This window comes from Ciconia boyciana, chromosome 20 (genome assembly GCF_034638445.1).
Source record: "Ciconia boyciana chromosome 20, ASM3463844v1, whole genome shotgun sequence".
NCBI classification, from domain to species: Eukaryota; Metazoa; Chordata; class Aves; order Ciconiiformes; family Ciconiidae; genus Ciconia; species Ciconia boyciana.
The window spans coordinates 1,454,773-1,473,069 of record NC_132953.1 but is presented as its reverse complement, the minus strand read 5'-3'; the positions used below and the strand labels follow the sequence as shown (position 1 = coordinate 1,473,069).

General features: G+C 42.6%; 1 protein-coding gene across 2 annotated transcripts in view; it reads right to left on the bottom strand.

Moving 5' to 3' along the window:
- Nucleotides 1-18,297, bottom strand: part of FLI1 (Fli-1 proto-oncogene, ETS transcription factor) — a 76,189-nt gene continuing 57,892 nt past the window's right edge. Inside the window, exons 6-8 of one of the 2 annotated variants that reach the window (XM_072884754.1) lie at nt 4,869-4,931; nt 3,526-3,573; nt 1-2,536 (exon numbers count right to left, since the gene is read on the bottom strand). In XM_072884754.1, coding sequence (XP_072740855.1) covers nt 2,007-2,536; nt 3,526-3,573; nt 4,869-4,931 — 641 coding nt within the window. In that variant the 3' untranslated portion in view covers nt 1-2,006. The remainder of the gene's footprint in view (nt 2,537-3,525; nt 3,574-4,868; nt 4,932-18,297) is intronic. The other variant, XM_072884755.1, reaches the window with a different exon arrangement.

The window sequence follows — 18,297 nt, the reverse complement described above, 5'->3', positions numbered from 1 at the left end:
TTTTACTCATACTCTTCATACAACAGTTTCATTGTAACACCATACATTTTTTAAAAAACACCAAGATTACTTGCAAAATTATATATATTTTAATATCCAAAAAGTACATTGCATATATATAGTAGCAAAAAGCCCCATTTCCATGGGTGATTTCTTCATACTTAAATTTTGCGATTATTGCAGTAATGTTACTTATAAACATCCTGAAAGCACTAAGACCTAAACTGATTAGCTTGATCTTATTTTTCCATTTTGTTAAATAATGGCATCAGTGCTTCTGTTTAAAGTTATAAGCAGACTATAATGTTCTGGTTTCAGGCTCCCATCCTGCAATCGGATGCACATGGACCAAATCTTGCACCCACACAGACTCCCAGAGGTTATGTCTAGACTAGATATTTGTGATCCTGTTAATTGGTTGCCAGTTAATACAAGTTAGCTAATAGGTTGTACATGTAAGTCTCACCCCCCCATAGACATCTGTTCTAAAACACAAATGCTTGTGGTTTACCCTTCTGTTTATGGCACCAAACCACCATTTGTGGATCATCAAATTAACATGTGCAAAATTAGAGATGGCTGAGAATTTTTGAACGTTTAAAATTTAAATGAAAACCCCTAGCGAAAGTTTTTGAAAAGATGTTATGAGAAGCATTTGATAATTTTCTCTATGAAGTGGTTAAGCTCTTTCCAAAGTTCAAGATTTTGGTGAAAAATAATCACAAAATATTTAAATAGTTGCTTTAAAATGCTGGTGCATGTTTTCAATCAATCGGCTTCAATGCAAACATGTTAGCTAAGTGGAGTTAATTTGCAGACAACTATGACAGGCTACTGTCAAGAAAAAACTCTACTCTAGACAAACCCAGGGAAATCTGGAAGGTTTCTGGCTACTTTGGGGGTCAATTATGGATCCAATTGCAGGACCAAGGCTATCTCCAACAGATACATTACTCATGTCTCATTTTTTATTTTCTTTAGCAAAAAGTACAAAGCTACAGCCCAAATGTACAGATTGAAAAGATGTACAAATTACATTAAGAAAATAAAAACAACCCACAAACAACTGAGCTGACAGTAAAAAACAAACCTGCATTTGTGACCGAGGTCAACTCGTTTTATTTAATCTTTCTTTTAAAACTGTGAGATATAGGGAAAAATAACTCTGCATAATTTATACAGTAATTTGCCTTCTGATTTGTTGACCCTTTGGATGACGGTCTGACAAACGCACAGCGTTCGCGAATCGGTAGCATTTAGCGATCCCTAAGACTCTGGCAGAGCTCAGGGGCCTGCTGTCATTTATTTTACTTCACTTTTGCTTTCAAGGAATGTCTGTGCTTGACATTAGGTTACTTTTTGTTCTGGTTTCTGATGTTTCTGGAGTTAATACACAGTCTAATGAAGTTGTACACTCTAGAAAAGTTCCTTCAATGCCCTTTACTTCTTAAAATATACATGTACATATATATATATGAATATATATATAATTTCCAGTTGGGTGAAAATCCTCATCTGCCTTAAAGCTAAGATTCCAGTTGCGGTCCCCTGCAGCCCAACATCCTCCACTTAATGGTCAAATTGCCTACCCTCTCCACAGCAAGAAAAAAACCCATGCAGTCATCTTTTCCTACGACCCATAGTTGGATCTATGTCTTGTCAAAAGCCTTTGAATCCTTAAAAACTTCTCTCATCAAAAAGCTAATAATCATTCCAGGTAATGGTGAACAATCTTCATAGTCAATTCCTACAGAGGACATAAGCGTTAAAAACCAAAGAAAATGCAGAGTACTGGCCCAAAGAAGCATCCATCTCTCGATTCAAGACACAAGAGGCAAAGTTACAAAAGTAAAAGGTTTGATCCAGGAATAACCAATATCCAGTTTTAATTCTTCCCTAGAAAGGCCACAATTATCCATTAAGGGTCCCCCCAAAAAACATAAAAATCCCAGAAGTAAAGAAAAAGTCCAACCAGACTGGTAAAGGCCACTTGAAGATAAAAGCATCTAGTAATAGCTGCCCAAGTGTGGTGACACATGGGCGTTGGGATGGCGAGGGACATTGGGGTTTGGATAAATGCTTCCTGCAGGGGAGGTCCAATAAGGTGAGGCTGCTCCAAAGAAACTGGATGATGTGACAGGCATAGAAGAAGGGTGCGGGGGTACAAAGTTCACCTTCTGCTGATGGGCATGGTAAGACGGCATGTAGGAGAGATCTGATGGATACTTGTACATTGACGATTCAGTGGGATGAGGCTGAAGAGCCTGGGCAATGCCATGAAAGTCAAATTTGTAGGCATACCTTTTGCCATGCACTTTGGTCATAATGTTCTTATCATAGTAGTATCGGAGGGCTCGGCTCAGCTTGTCATAATTCATGTTGGGCTTGCTTTTGCGTTCTCCCCAGCGCCGTGCCACTTCATCAGGGTCCGTCATCTTGAATTCCCCATTGGTCCCTTCCCACGTGATACAGCTGGCGTTGGAACTGTCCGACAGCAACTCGAGGAGGAACTGCCACAGTTGGATCTGCCCGCTCCCTGCGAGAAGCAAGCCAAAGAGGAAAGGAAATGACATTGTGTTTCCTGCTTAAAAGCAGAGACAAAGGCAGGAAACAGAAGGACTATCTTGATCTTTACTGGGAACTGCTCCTTCAAGCCTTAGAAAGTCATACGTAGGAATGGATAAACTGTTCCCAGCAAACAAGTTAGTCAACCCTTTGTTCTGTTCATGAGTCTGAGGTCAGATTAGATTTCATAATGGTCGCCTTTGGCCTTAAAATCTTCAGGCTATTCATAAACAGACTTTTTGCCGAGCATACTGCTCTGCAAAATTTTTCACTAATACTTAACGCAGTATATTTCAACTCTCAACTGCCTACTGTTTACCATGGATATTGTTTTGGATACCTACAGTTTTCTTTCCAGTTGGTGATCTGAGTTACATAAGATTATTTCTTCCCCAGACTAGCTGACTCCTAGTTTTATTCGGTGTGGTTATACTAATAGTAAAGAGCCTTATGAGGCTGTTTCCTTACAAGCATTCAATGTATACAAATTTATTTAGTTCAAGCAAGATTTACTCCAGGTCTTATTCCCCAGAGTCAGGGATTGTTTTCTGCAGATGACATGCTAGGGATAGTTATTATGCGGTGACTTTCAGAGATGTTTTGTGCCTTCCATTCAGCTAATCCATAGCAGACAGTGAAGAACTAACCTGTCCTGCAAATCTGAGAGACCAGCATTTAAGTCCCCTATAAAACTCTTCTTAGGGAATGCTGGTTTTGTGAGAACATTCAGGATGGTGATTTTGTCCTGACAAAGATCATGTTGCACCACTCTCCTCACTTTTCTGTAAGGATTTTTGCAAAAGCAGTTGTAAGAGCACAGCTACTATGGTCAATGCCTCTCATAGCCTACCCAAATGGTGGAGGACAACAGCTACTCATCCAGTACAGACTAGAGCAGTAGATCAGAAGGAAAGCTAATCCCTTTGGTAATGGTGGTCTGAAATTTAAAGATGAACTCACCTGGATTGGCAAGACGGCTACTAGTGGGTCCCAGGATTTGATAGGGATCTAAAAAAAAAAACACCCAACAAAAGCTATTTTAAAAAATGTTTCATCAAAAAGAAACAACAGTTCATTATTGTTTGTTCTAGAAACCAGTTCAAATTTTCATTTTCTTTCTTTACCCTTACTGCCTCTTCTCCTAGGGCCTGGAACAGGCCTGATGTGTTCCTTATTTCTTTTTTAGCAAACAACCACCAATTATTTATGGAATCCAAAATGGCACAGTGTTTCTGGCATTGGTTTCAGAGTTGCCTTCTTTCGAAGTCTGTAATCTCTTTGGACATACCCTACACTTAAGCGTCAACTAGAAAACATGAAATGTGAAAAAAAGAAGTGTGGGATAGTAGAACAGTAACAAATCAGGAGCAAATATATTTCTCCTAATAAAAAGAGCTGGACAGCAGATAAGATTTTCAAATTCACTTGTTAGCAGTTGAGCTTGCTTCCCTTTGAGGTCAATGAAATGTTCACCCAACTCTCCCTTACTGAAGCAAACAGAGCGTTAGACAAATGAGAGCAACAGGAGTTTTGTCACTGGCTCCAATGAGGCTGAGTGTTTCTTGAAAACCCCACAATGCATTTATTAGGAATGAATTCCTTCCCTTTTTGTGGGGCCTCCTCAGCCCTAATCTCTACACTTCTCCTTTGCTCCTCTCTGGTTTTGGTGATTTGGATCTGTAGCATTTGCTCGTGGATTGAATCGATGCCAAAAGAACCAACCCTCTACAAAAAAAGGGGATCGAAAGCAGCTGTGCAAAGCAGAGAAGGTGGTATTTAGCTTTTCAAAGGCCCCTTGGGAAACTAGCAGGAAACACTACTGCTTGCTGCCCAACAGGGTTTGCTTTTCTTATTTGGTTTTCTTTGACGCAGGGGAAGCCCTGTTGATTCTGTTTGGAGATACTTCCACTGAACATCACTGCAGCAGAGGTGAAGAGGTAACGAGCAGATGCTCCACCGCTGCAGCATAAACAGCTCCGTGCCCCTGACTGCTTCACGACCTATTACACGGCATGACATGATGCTTCAAAGGAGATGCAACTGATGCTAGGCACTGCACGTGACTTAGCTGAAACAAGGATGTTTCTTTTGAATGGGGAAGGACAATGCAGTAAAATAGAAACGGTTTGGAACAATTGCTGTCACTGCTCGGTCACAGTTGACTCATTATTCTGAGACTTCCCTGTAAGGCTCTGTCTGCTTGCCCTGTGCCCACGGTTGGTGCTGCTTGACACATTTATTCACCCAATCTAGTACAAATCTAATTACTTAGCAAATGCAGCGGGGACAAAATCAACAGTTACCTGGCTGGGGCCGTTGCTGTTCTGTTGTCTTATTCACATTTTGTGTCCCTGCAACAGGAGGGCCTGTAAAGACAGAGAAGGATCTTATATGTACTAGAACAGGAAAGGAGGAATGAACAGAGAACAAGGCAACAGAGAATGAACAGGAATAATAGCGACTGGGATGGGAAAAGTTTTCTAATCCTAAGAGCCAATATTTTTGAAATTGCACTATAAAATTAAGAGATTTCACTAGAAATTAAAAATTTCACTGTAAAATGAAAATATGCAGATGAGGCAAGAAAAAATATTATGTAGATACTTTATTAATTTTCTGTCTTTTATTGCAACTTAACTTCCATTCTAGTTTACATCCATGTTGTGAACAGAAAATTGGGGTTTTTTTAAGGTGTAAATTGTGACCTGCTTCCATGTTGGAACCTTTTTCAATATTTTTTGGAAATGCAAATTCTTTTTTAAAGCAACCTTTTTATGCAAATACTTTTGGGTTTATCAAATCAAACATTTTGTTGAAAATATCACAGCCATTTCTATAAACCACTTCAACATTAACATCTGTTCCTCCTCTTCATATCATTTCGCATAACAGAAAACTATAACTCAAAGAATAGTCTTCACATTTAGAGTGCGCATAGCTCAGAAAGCTGCAAAGCAAAGGAAATATAATCTGACAGACAGGTTCTGCCACATTTATTTGCACCCGGTAGTATCTTGTTGAGAGTCAAACGTGCCCATCTTGCACTGCTGCACGGGGATATGCCCCAGCATATCCCAGTGGAAGCAGGAGAGAGTGTGGCTCGGTGTCAGCTGGTTATGTTAGCTAGAATATAGCCTTTAGGGACAGGGAACTGATATTTCTAACGAGAGGTAACCCAGAGTGTACTGTGAATTCAAGGACACAATAAAACCAGTAAGAAACAAGAAGAGTTGCGTGAGTAGGGCTCATGCAGTAGGGGCCCTATCTGCCTGTTAGACTGTGTGTAGAATCTTACTTTCTGAAACGTAGTAAGAAACTCTCAGAATCTGTCCCTAAATAATTACACCGGACTACAGGCAGGTGGTTAACATGGAGTCTGTGTTTGTACGGAGGATCTGCTGCTGGCCTCTAGAGCAAATCCTGAAAGTATGAGAGGTTCGTGCTGTCATCTCCAATATACGATTCAATAATAAAAATATTTGTGTCAATTTCTATTTCTTTTCGTAACATAATTCTAGCTCTTATCTTACTGACTATCCCAAATATTCCACCCTTCTAATGCTCATAACACAAGCTAGCCATGCCCATCTTCTCCCACAGTCTCATTTTGATCCTCCATTGCAGAATTTGTGATTCCCATTGGGACAACTTACTTTTGGTGAGGCCAGAACTCATATTACTGCCCCATCCTGTTCTCCTGACTGCATCATAGGAGGGATCTAATGACAAAAGACAACAGGCACAGAGGGGTTGAAATAAACTCTTCCCAGAAAAAACTTGCAAGAATCTAGCTTTATATCTTGGCCCCAACTGGCTTGGTATTATGCAGATCTGTTATTCTTCCTCTCCCATATCTCCTATGCTCTTTGGCCCTCTCACAAAGGCAACAGGGTGTAAATACAGCGCTTGGGACTAGCTGTTTGGGCAATGCCCGAGCTTAATGCATTCTGGTCATGAAGTATAGTCATTGCACTCAATGGAGTTTAGAGTGCGACTCATCCCATCCAAAAGGAGACCCCCTTTCTCTTATCCCAAGGTGACAGAAGACCATGGGCAGAAAAGGAGGATGAGATGAACCCTTTTGTTATTTCACAGAAAATAAATGGCGACTTTAAAACCCAGGAAGGCCAAGGACTTGAGACGCACAATAAGGAAGCTCTTTTACGGAGGGGGAAAAGGGGAAAAAGCATCCTCTCAAGTGAAATTCAAAATGCCCCTCTGACCATGCCACTGGAAAGGAGTGAGCAATGCCTCGTGCCCCGTTGGGCTGCACAGCGCAGCGGGGCTGCGCAGCTCCCTGTGGAAACATCCCAGGCACTTGCACATTCCTCCCGGAGCTGGGAAAGCCGCTGCAGCTTTGAAATTACAGCCTTCTAGTTATTGGCATGAAAAGGAAAACAGAGAAGGGATGGGAGAGGGAAGGGGAGGGGAAGAGCGGGAGAGAAAGAGGAGGAGGGGAGAGAGGGGAATGGGGGAAAATAGAGCTCATATAATCTGCCTGTTTTTATTTTTATTTTACTTATTTGTTTTTTCCCTTTTTACAAGAAACCACAAACCCCACTGCAAATAGATCAGACTGAAAAACAAACCGCTACGGCTTCAGCCTGGTACAAAGAGTGCGACAGGACATCTCTGAAGGAGCGAGGTGGCAGCCCCAGCCATGCTGTCCCCAGAAGGGAGCCCTGTCCCCGCTCCCATGGCTGGACAAGGAGCAGCAGGGCTGGAAACTGGCTTGCAGCCTGGTGCCACCAGGGAACTTTATCCCTGAGCTCAGTCCTCAGCAGTTGTCATTGTTGTAAATAATGCACGGGTGGCATTTTCCTTGCTGGAAACCCGTCGTGCAAATCCTAATTTCATCTGAGTGCACCCGGAGCTTGGGCTGCTGCTCTATCAGTGACTGAAATCAGGAGAGCAGAGATGAGGTCTGAAGCAACCACTGGCTTTTCCCATGTCCTCTTTGCAGCCAGTCTCTGATTTTCATTTCTCCCCCGGGATATCCCTCAGAAGTATTACAACTAGAGCTATTAGAGCAATGTTTTGGGAAATATTTTGAAAAAAACATAAGAGTTCTGCATTGAGAGAGAAAGGCAAAACCTCAGAAATTTCCACCGATCAAGATGCTAGTGTACGTTTTGGTTAGCTCAGTCAGAAACAGTTTTGCCATTATGTAATTTTAAATATGTCACTTAAATGGTGATCCTATTAAAAAGAAAGGTAGCAATTAATTTTCCAACAGAAAAATTCTTTTCAAATTGGGGAAAAAGTTCCTTTCCAAAAAGTAGCAGAACTCATTGAAAATTTCCAATTTTCTTGGATTCTTTTGGGTCAGATAATTGACGGATGTGAATCAACTGCTACAAATGGGTTGGTTGATTCAGACGCATCAGCATGTTTCAAGTAAACAAATAGGCCATCATCTGGATAGATGATCATCCTCCTCCTCCTCCTCCAGATGGAGAAACTTTGTCCCAGAGGAGGAGCCTGCTTTGCTCACAGTGTCACAGAAAGAGTGTAACATGCATCTCCTGAGGGGTTTTTTTAACCAATAAGTGACACTATTACAATCAGATGTGCTGACCAGGCGTGTATTGCTATGGCTGCTTGGACTTTACAGGATCAAGGCTTGGTTCTCCAGATAAGTTTGGCTAAGCCTGGTCAAAATTATCGTTCAAAACCTCTCTGAATGCGTTTCCTTGTAGCGTACGTTTTAGGATGTAAAACATCAGCTTGGAAGGATGGTGTGCATGTGACTCCGCCCAGGTTTAATCCAGGTTTAGCGTAGCTCAGATGAGTCCCTTTGCCTCAGTTTTCCCGATACAGTATGGGTTATGGAGTGAAGTGTGGGCGTATGTAGGGACAGCCGCGCTTGTGTTGTTAGGATGAGACTTAGCTCTGAGCCTGACTTTGCAATGGTAAGAAGGGTTAAATATGGTAGTTAGCAATACAGGCGTTGCTATTGAAACAACGTGTTCACTCAGCTAGTGCAAGTTTCCAACTCTTTCTCTCCCTCTCAAAAAAAAAAGGTCCAAATCCACTAAGCTATTTTTGTTTTGTTTTCACAAAAATCCGTGCAACGTGAAAGAACCACACCAGTCCTCCTGGCTTCCAGGCCCAGACTCTAAAGCTGAACGTGTTTAAAACAAAATGGAAAAGGCAGAGCCAGGGAACCTATCCAGAGACTCGAGTTTCTGCAAAAACAATATTGTTCCCAGAACCTGACGCCCAGTGGCTCAAAGAGATCCTACAGAACTCCCGCCAGACGGTTAGTTACAGGGAGAGTCTTATCTGTCATTAAAACCACTTGGATTTTACACCAAAACTTGCCACGCTATGGAAATTCAATTAAAAGGCTTGGACTGAGGTCTTCTTCTGGTGTAAATCAGCAAATAGCTACAGTGAAGTTAGGGGCAAATTTATACCAGCTATGGATCAGGTCCCCAAGTCTGTTTTAGACTTACAAGGCCCAGTGGGACAACAGTCCTATGACAAATGTGTGTTCAATACAAAATGGAATTAAAGAGCAGAAAATAAATCATAGATGCTTTCAAGAAATGTCATTCTGCAGCTGTCTGGTTTATGTCCAGAAATTCCCCAGAATGAATGCATACTCTATTATGAGTAAGGTAAAGGATATTAATAATGCTTTGCACTTTCACAGCACCTTTCAACTGAGGATCTCACAGCTTTGCAAACATTCACACTCACAGCGCGCCTGGGAAGAAGGTTAAATATAATTTTATTTATTTACATGTATAAATGCACTTTCCTCAGGCTTTAGCTGCCTTTTCCAGATGAAGTGGCTTTCCCAGAAATCAGGCTGTGTGGAACAGAGTGCGTAGCATTGGTCTCTGGACTCTTTCTAACCTTGGCCTATACTTTCTCACCCCAAATCTCCCTCGGCTCCTACCTCTCCACCCTCTGTGCCATTTGGAAGTTCTCATCCTCTGCTGTGCAACTCCCCTTTCAAAGTCTATTGATTCCTCTGGAATTAGATGTAAATCAGAAATAACACAGTAGTGAAACAGCCTGCTAGGCTATGCAGAAGGCTGAGAAAAGGCTTAGAATATGGCAAAATTAGCAAGATCAAGACTGGGCATTAGGTCAGCTGTCCTGTAAAGTTCAAGAGATGAGCTAAATTATCCAAACCTCTGCAGTTTCTTCTTGTCAGACTGTCTGGTGCAACAAAGGAAGGACTTGATGTGGGGAAGAAACTGAGGAGTGTGTCCCAGGGATCCCCTGGTTGAGATCGTGGGACATGGAGGAGGAGAACGGCTGCACGTTGTGCTGGGTAAGTGTAGGAGGTATGACACTGCAGCCGGGAAGATAAGGCAGGCTCCACTGAATCACCAGTCCACCTTTACAGACCTGCCCCCCCTCATCTCACAGCTTGAGTGCTACTTTGCTCCTGTTCCCCATACCTCTGGATCATATTTAGTCTAAACAGACTAATAGGCTCAAATATTGCTGTGGGCTAGGGGCAGATGGACAGACACGCACAGACGCATTTCCCTAGGAAACCAGGCTTAAAATCCCCAAGCAGATTTCCACACCACAGTGAAGACCATCCCAGATGCCTAGCAGTCCTTTCAGCTTGAACGCAGTCCAATGAACAAGCCATTAGGGAATCTGTGTTTAAGATATGATGTATTAGAGAGCAAACCCTCTCTGATAAGCTTTAAAATGTTCTTAAAAATTTTTTTAAAAAATGGTGTTTTATAAATCTGAAAGCTGGGGACGAAGGGGAGAAGCAAGGCGGGGGGGGATTTCAACTGAACAATAGGCTCACAGTCCCTGTGCTTCCTGAGCTGCTTGGTGAGTGCTGACAGCCCCTTCATGCTGCTCTTTCCGTAGAAGTTTTTTCAGTCAAACCAGATTCAGGCACTATTTTGTGCTACCAGCCTTGATAAGGCTTTCCAGGAGAACAATGGGCATTGGGCCGGTATTATCCCCATTTTTCAGGCCTTTTTGTTCTAGCATGGATACAGGGGGGCTGGGTCATTTATGGACTAAATGCTTTATAGGCACTATAGGGGAATCTTATTTGAAATGCCGTCTATGCTGGCATAGAGCCCTTAATTGCAAGGAAGGCTGGGAAGGAATAGCATGGCATATTTATCATATTCATGGCATCACTGGCAGCAGCGGCAGCTCTTTTCCAGCTGGGCACTGTCTGCTTTATGAACTGCTGGGTCTCAGTGTCAAGGTGCAGAGTCACTGGTCTGAACATCAGCTCCCTCTGTCAGATCCGCGGGCAGTGTCATGCCTGGGTTAACTTTTGTAGAAGATGCCTGGGGAAAAACACGTGCAGCAAACTCACTGGGGTGTCTCGATTCCCCAGCATGGTAGGTGCTAAGCAATAGAAAGAGCCCACCAATCTCTGCCTAACGGAGCTGATACCTCCAAGGAGATTAGGAAGCCAAAGGATGGAAAGTGGCTTGTCCTAAATTATGGGGGCAGAGCCAGGAAGAAAATAAAGGTAAGTTTCCCAAGTCTCAGTGAATCGTCTGACCACTTACTAACACTACCTCCATTTCCCTTTGAAGCACACTGGCAGCCTCTGACCGAGTCTGACTTGCTGAGTCAGCTGAATAATAACAACAGCAGTGACTGTAGTCATTTAGCCATCTTCTGTTGGATTCCTTACCACAGCATCTTGGGGTGCTTTACAAAAAAAGGTCAAATTACCCCAGTTTGCATGATGGAAAAACCCCCAAACCTGAAATACAGAAGGAACTGCTCCAGAATACCCTGTCATATTTGGTTAGGGAGAACAGCCACTGTATTTCCAGACAGGACTTGGCCTTACAGATTTCACTGAAGCAAATCAGGGGATGGAGAAGGCTGCAAATTTGAAGCGGGCTATGGGATCCACGGGATTCTCCATGCAGAACACAGTCTGGTTTTTGCAATGAGTCCTTCTGCTTCAGTAGGAAGAAAGGATCCTGGCTTGGTGGCTGGAATTTAAATTAGCTTCTCTAAATGGGGAAAGCAGAACCAGGTGTCCTAGGGGATCCAGACTTGTGATTAATCTAAGTGGTCACTTGGGGTCTATTTTGCGGCAACTACTTTATAGGGAGAGAGAGAACGGAGGGCATAGGACCTCACCGCTTTTCCTCCCGAAGCGAGCTTGTGTGTGGTGGCTAGGACTGGCACTATTCTGGTATCTTGGAAAAGTCCCAACGTAGGCGCATGGGAACAAAAAACACTACTGCTGCAAACCAAACATGTAAGCAAGGCCTGCCAAGCTGCTGAGCGTCCAGCCCTCACACTCCCGTCATTTAACCTCCTGGAGATCGCATTGAAGAGGTGGGGTTGTGTTTAAAGCCAGTTGGAGAGAAGAAACCTAGACTGTGGGTTTCTGGAGGGGCAAGGAAGCCAAAAACACCTCCAACTCCTCCTAGAAACATTAGACACATTGTTTTAAATGATGGCAGCAAACATAAAGGTTGTAGAGTCTCTAAGGTTCTTCCCAGGCCCACTCTGGCTCCAAGTATATGTACTAAATGCTCCAGACATACGGTGCAAAACCTTACAACGTCAGCAGCAAGAGATTTGCTTAGACACAGTTCTTCTTAGCACAAAGCTGTGGAGGCTCTGGATACTATCATTTGTCTGCAGGAGGTTTAACAGTGTGTGGCAGAGATGGTGGAACAGGACTAGAAAGCAGAGCAGAGTATGAGGAGTCCGCCAGCCTTTTCAAATGGCTACAAGAGGTGGTTCATGAAAATCAGCAATTGGCTTCCCTTAACATTTAGCCCTATGGCATACACCCAGGTATGAGTTACATGGGTGCCCTAACAGCGTACACTGAGACCTCGAAATCTCACCCACAGTATCATTTGTTTTGCAATGAATTACTTTTCAGTGTACTATTTCTGCTAATTAAATCAATTGCTTAGCATGAATGCCATATGTCATGCTGTATGTCATTCACAGCCAGTATTACTATGACTGGTCTCATGATTACGTAAGACTTTCCAGCGCCTTCAAGCACCAAACTCATTCGTTTCTGCTTCAAGACCACAATGTCCTGCTCCTTGCACTAAAGAATCACCAGTACAGGGATCATATGTGGAATTAAGTAATTCTAAGTCTCTCCACTAAGAGGAAGCAACTAGCTGAGTGCAGAATAATTTCAAAATAACTTCTACTCTGCATTGTCAGACTATTTGATTATTTCACAATTTAAAAAAAACCTCAAACTTGTCAAACATCTCTACATAGTTATTAACCTCTTTTACAGATGAGGAACTGACACAAAGAGCAAAGTCCAGGCTTGGAACTCAAACCAAGTGAGAAGGGACTGACTGCTGGATTTACGTAAGAAATCTGTTGCAGAGCATGGACATGAACAGGTTTAACTTGGGAAATCTCTGAAAGTAGCAGAGAGCCCGGTTTATGCATTGCTATCCTTATGGAAATACAGATCAGAGCAATCAAACATTTCCAATGTAACTCCTATTCTAGATCCAGTGTTGAATTAAAGTACCGTGGCTGCAGCCCACTTATTTCTAGTATCAGACAGGATCTGGAGTTTAACATCTAGCATCAGACAGGATCTGGAGCTTAACATCATGCATGCACAGAACTAGGATTCAGGATTTTCAAAGAGGACTCATTCAGCTTCCACAGACACCCGCGTGTTTAGGGTAGTCCTGGTCCCTTCCAAAGCAGGTCATTCCAGCTTGAGATCCGTGATCCCTCTCCCTCATTAGACTTAGCCTGGCAGGGTGACACGAAGGAGCTCCTACACACCGCAGCTCTAGAGCCTGGAGCTCTGCTCCCCCACTCAGAGGAGGGCTCTGGCCTCCAAAATTTGGAGTCACTCCCTGTTTGCTTTGAGCCATAGGCGACAGCCCCCAGTTGCGCGAATGCGGCTAGAAAAACATCCCAGAGCCATGCAGCGGTGGAACTTCCTGATTCACGTCTGAGTTACCCTGTGCAACGCTTACAAAGACACATTATGAAGAAAAGGAGGAAGTAATGAGAATTTTTGTTGTTGTTGTTGCTTTTTTTAATATCAGCAGCAGAAGTCCCAATGCACAGTGCATGAAGACTGAAGTATGTGTCCTAAGAATCCCTCCCAGAGCCAGCTTTGAAAAGCAGTCACTTTCCAGTCAATATACATGTTCCTGAGCTACGCAGGGCTGCAGACACGAGTAGCCACATGCAGACAGGCATGCTACTGAGCAAAAACGCCAACACACAATTGCATATTCTGAAAGGCGCGTTTCTGAGCACCCTTCGCACACGTATATACACATTCATCCAAAACACAGATACGAGTGTGCACCGATATGCAAACAGCACTGTGCATATTTTACCCCCCAGCACACAGAGGGGTAAAACTAGTTAACGTGCTTGGCATTTGCACTTATTGAAAAATACACAAATGCAGAAGTAAAGAAAAAGAAACACATATTCACAGAGGAAAAAAGCTAGACGCAGCAATACACACATAAGAGAAAAGGGAAGAGAAGACACACATGCGCAGACATTGCAGCTAGCATTTTTACAGCATTTGCCCATTTAACTCATTATCAAGAAACAAATTTTATTCTTGTCTTAGGAAACAGCCAAAGCGCTTCCAAGAGCTTTTCACAGGAGGGACTGCACCCCAGCAAAAGTGTAACCCCCACACACATGTGCAATAACATTGCTTGCAGTGCACCCTAGGCAAAAAAATAATAGCTCTTTTGCTGGGAGAAAAGGAAGGATAATGGTTACTTAGAAAGTGCTCCAGACAAGCTGTCAGGTTGAATTCAGAGAACTGGAGTCTACTCTGGGACAGCGCTGGCTCAGGGTGATCCCTTGTGAGTTGGGTTTCCTGCCTGCTACAGCTTAAAGACAACGATTCTTTGTTTCCAGTTTTTCTGGTGAAAAAACACACGCCTGCCTCCGAAGAGGGTCAGGGAGAAAGCAGACAAAACACTAACTCTGGAATTTCAAAGGAAAACAATTAAAAAAAAAAGAAAGAAGAAAAGAAAAATCCAAGAGCGCTAGCTACTGTCTCTCCTGAAATCATAAATCCCTGGTTTGGCCACACAGTCGCAATAAGAGAAGCACCAAAAAAGAAAAAAGCCTCCCCTTTTTCTGCTATGGAGCTAAAAATGGGATATTTCATCACCAGGCACACAAATATCATCGACAAATGTTTTTGCATGTACAGACAATTAAGAGGGCATAAAGCTGCAACTGCTTTTTGCTCTGACACGACTGAGACTGGAGGGTTTATAACCTTTGCTGTGAACAAGGGGCCTTAGTGACACACTCGAAAGAAGGGTTTACTGAAACTGGTCAATATTTTTCACATGACAACCTTTTAGACCTGAAAAATGGCCTTTTCAAGAGAAGAATTTTATGCAGGAATTTTTTCCTGTGGGAAATTTTTTTCCTGTGGGAGACTTTTTTCCTGTGGGAACCATGCTTATGCAATCATGCTGCCTGTGGTCTCTTTGCCCCTCTCTCTCCAGTCCCCAAAAACTTTTGAACCTGTCACCCAAAATTGTCCCCGAATTCGACAAGGGGGAGAGATGAGTTTTAAAGACTTCTTGCCAATCTAAAGGAAACTGCTGGGGAAAGAGGAGAGGGATTGCAGCCTCGACTGCAAGAAAAGCAGCTGCAGGCACTCATATTTTGTTAGGTACCAGGGAACCTGCATGAGAGAGATCTTATTAATGCTCCAACATCAGGAAACTCTTCCTTAGGGGCTCACGACGAACATGGGTACAAACTTGTGGGAAACCACTCTGTGGGAATTTCAGAGCTCACTGATCTGTTTATCTTCTTAAATTTGCCAACAACTGAACAAAACATACAAGCAAACACACCTTATACCCAAACACCCTTATTGTTCACACAAACACTTTTATAATGCAAACATAAACATGTAATAGCCACAGACTAAATCCTTAAAATTCGTCTCCTACGTCCATATTCATGTATTCACACACAAATTTCTTCCATCTTTGAAAATGCAGATAGCACATCAGCTTTTCCTATGTTCTGCTTGAATTTAGGTTGGATTTATGAGACTTTGGGCTAGTGCTGGTTTACCACTATTCTAAGCTAACTACAATGCCTTAGGCTGAGCCTGACGTATGCAGAGGACAGTGCTGGAAGATAGAGACCTGTGCTGAATCCAGCCTTTTAAACAAGATCATACATAACCTGTAATCTGGAAGCAAACAGCCACGAAAATCGCTCCACTAAATTCTCACACGTGATGCGTGGATATAGCCCTTATTAGCCAAATACTCCTCACTGCACAAATACCCACCTCACTGCACATCCTACAAAGCACCACATATACCACACCAGACACTCCTCCGTGCCTGTTATGACACATGCCATTTTACACATCAACACGCCATGATTCTCCCTCTTTGGAAACTGCCAGCACTATCCTGCTTGAGTTCAAATCCTGCACAGCATTTAGGCTTGTATATTAAGCACGCGAGTTATGCAGACCCCAACATGCTTAAAAGTAAGCTTGGACTTTAAAAATGTGTTGGACTGAGGCCAGAATGCTCACAACCATATGAGGGACAGCCCTTTGGCCTCCTAAATGTTGTCGTATGTGAATATACTTTCCCTTTCCCTATGGAAACCTACTCAAAATGACACCATTCTAAAGGTGAGCAATTTAAAATCTCCACGGACTTGAGCAGATAATGTAGTCTTAGATTCTTCTCCCATGTCTCCGGTACCTACAGTAGGTCAGTCATTGCTCCAAACAGTCACGGAAAATGAAACAGACCATCTCTCCAGTGGAGCGCTGGGAGTGGGACACAAATCTTTCCATTCAGCAATGAGAGCAACCTCGTTTCATTTTCCAGAAAATTGTTCTCTAGCCAAAAAATACTGGTGATTTTCATTAGAGCAATTTATTTCTCAAAGGCAGCTGAAGACAATTTGTACCAATGACGCTAAATACCATACTTTTGAGTGTTTATGAGGCTGAGAAGCAAAGAAACTCAGGCAACAAGAGTCCTTTGAACACGACAAGGTTTCTACCTATCTGATCTGAGAACAAAACGCATATGCTTTGTGCACCAGCTGTGTAAGTTTACAGTATCTGTTTCTGCTATGAAAGCAGTTTAACTCTCCTACGGCAGTGCTACAGGTTCTTCTGTATGCAGAGCTGGCATTGCAGAAGAGAAGTGAGAGGGACAGAAAATAGAAGGGAAAAAGGTAGTAAAGTCTGCAGCTGCAACCAGCCAAGGCAGTTCTGTCTCCAGAGCCACGGCATGAAACCCAGTCCTGTGACAGCAGTGCTGCCCTTGCCAGCATGGGCCACAGGTCAAGCGGTGCCCTGTGCTCCTGGGTGACACCGTCCTTGCTGTGGCTACAGAGCATGCCCTGCTCTGTCTGTAACGAGTTCAGGAGAGAGGAGAGCCGTATGCTGCATCTGAAACAGCTGCATCTGTCTGTGTTGCAGCCATACCTTTTTTTGCCGTGTAGGTTCTTTTTTACAGTGTGTGGATAGAACACGTATAAAGCATAGTGTAAGCGTATGCAAAAAGCATGCATTTCTCCCTGGAATTTGCACAAGCAGGTTATTTGCGTTAGCTATGTGATCTTAGAGAACGTGCACGAAAAATTACAGGGGGAATGAAGAAAAGAGTATTTTTTCCCCGTCTCTGTCATGTATTGTACTATTTCATTACCTCCTCCTGCTATTGAATCCTCCAGGGAAGGTGGTTAGAAAAATTTGTCTATTTTTATTCACAGGTATAGAGAGAAGAAATATTTACAGGGTTAGTAGATTCAAGATGCATTAACATAAAGAAAAATGTTTCATCTTTTGAGAACTTAAGGAGACAAGAAAATACTTATAAAAAATCATGATTTTTAACCTGAAATTCCTTCTCCAAAAGAATATCATCATCTTGAAGCCAGCCCATTAAAAAGCCTTAAAAGGAAGCAAGGAAAATCTTGTTGCCTAACGGACTAGACCAAGGCTGAGGAATTCCAAGTCCAGTTTTATGTTCATCACAAGTTTCTTCTGTGATATTGGACAAGACACTTCTCTCTGCTCCCCCAATTCCTTATCTGTCAGTCTGTCACGTGCACGTGTCTCTTATCCTGTCATCTTATCTCACGAATAGCATTTGGAGCATGAATCAGTTACAGTAGGTCGAAGTGGGTTGGTTTATCCTCGAACAGTATTCAGACATCAAATGAATGCAGAGGAAATTCATGCATTGTAGGAAGAAATGGAAGAGGAATAGATAGGATTTCAACATTTCTATGCTAGTTCTTAATTTTTATTTGACTATCCCATGGGTGTGTTTAGTCCTTTATTGACACATGATGAAAGTACCATGTAAAGTGAAAAACGCCTAGCTGACAGAAATCAAATGCAAACTTCTGTCAGCTGCACTAAAGAAACACACTCGAGGGCAGTAAAAATTGAGGGGGAGGAACATTTTTTCCCTCAAATTTCTTTCTGCGTGAGTGACTCTAGGCCCAAAAGATAAACGGTATAAAAAATTCAGAGGACTGCAATTTTACACAGAGCATTTCGCTTTAATAAAAAAATCGCAGCTTTCTTCCCTTTATTTTTAGCAACCACCTGGCTTGAGACTGAAAGAGCAGTCTTGGATGTGAGTGTATGTTTATGGGGGAAATTGTGGAGAAACACGTGCATGTGTGTCTGCTTTACTCAAATAGGAGCAAGCCTAACTTTTATTAATGTTAAATAGATGACTGTTAGCATCAAAATAGTCA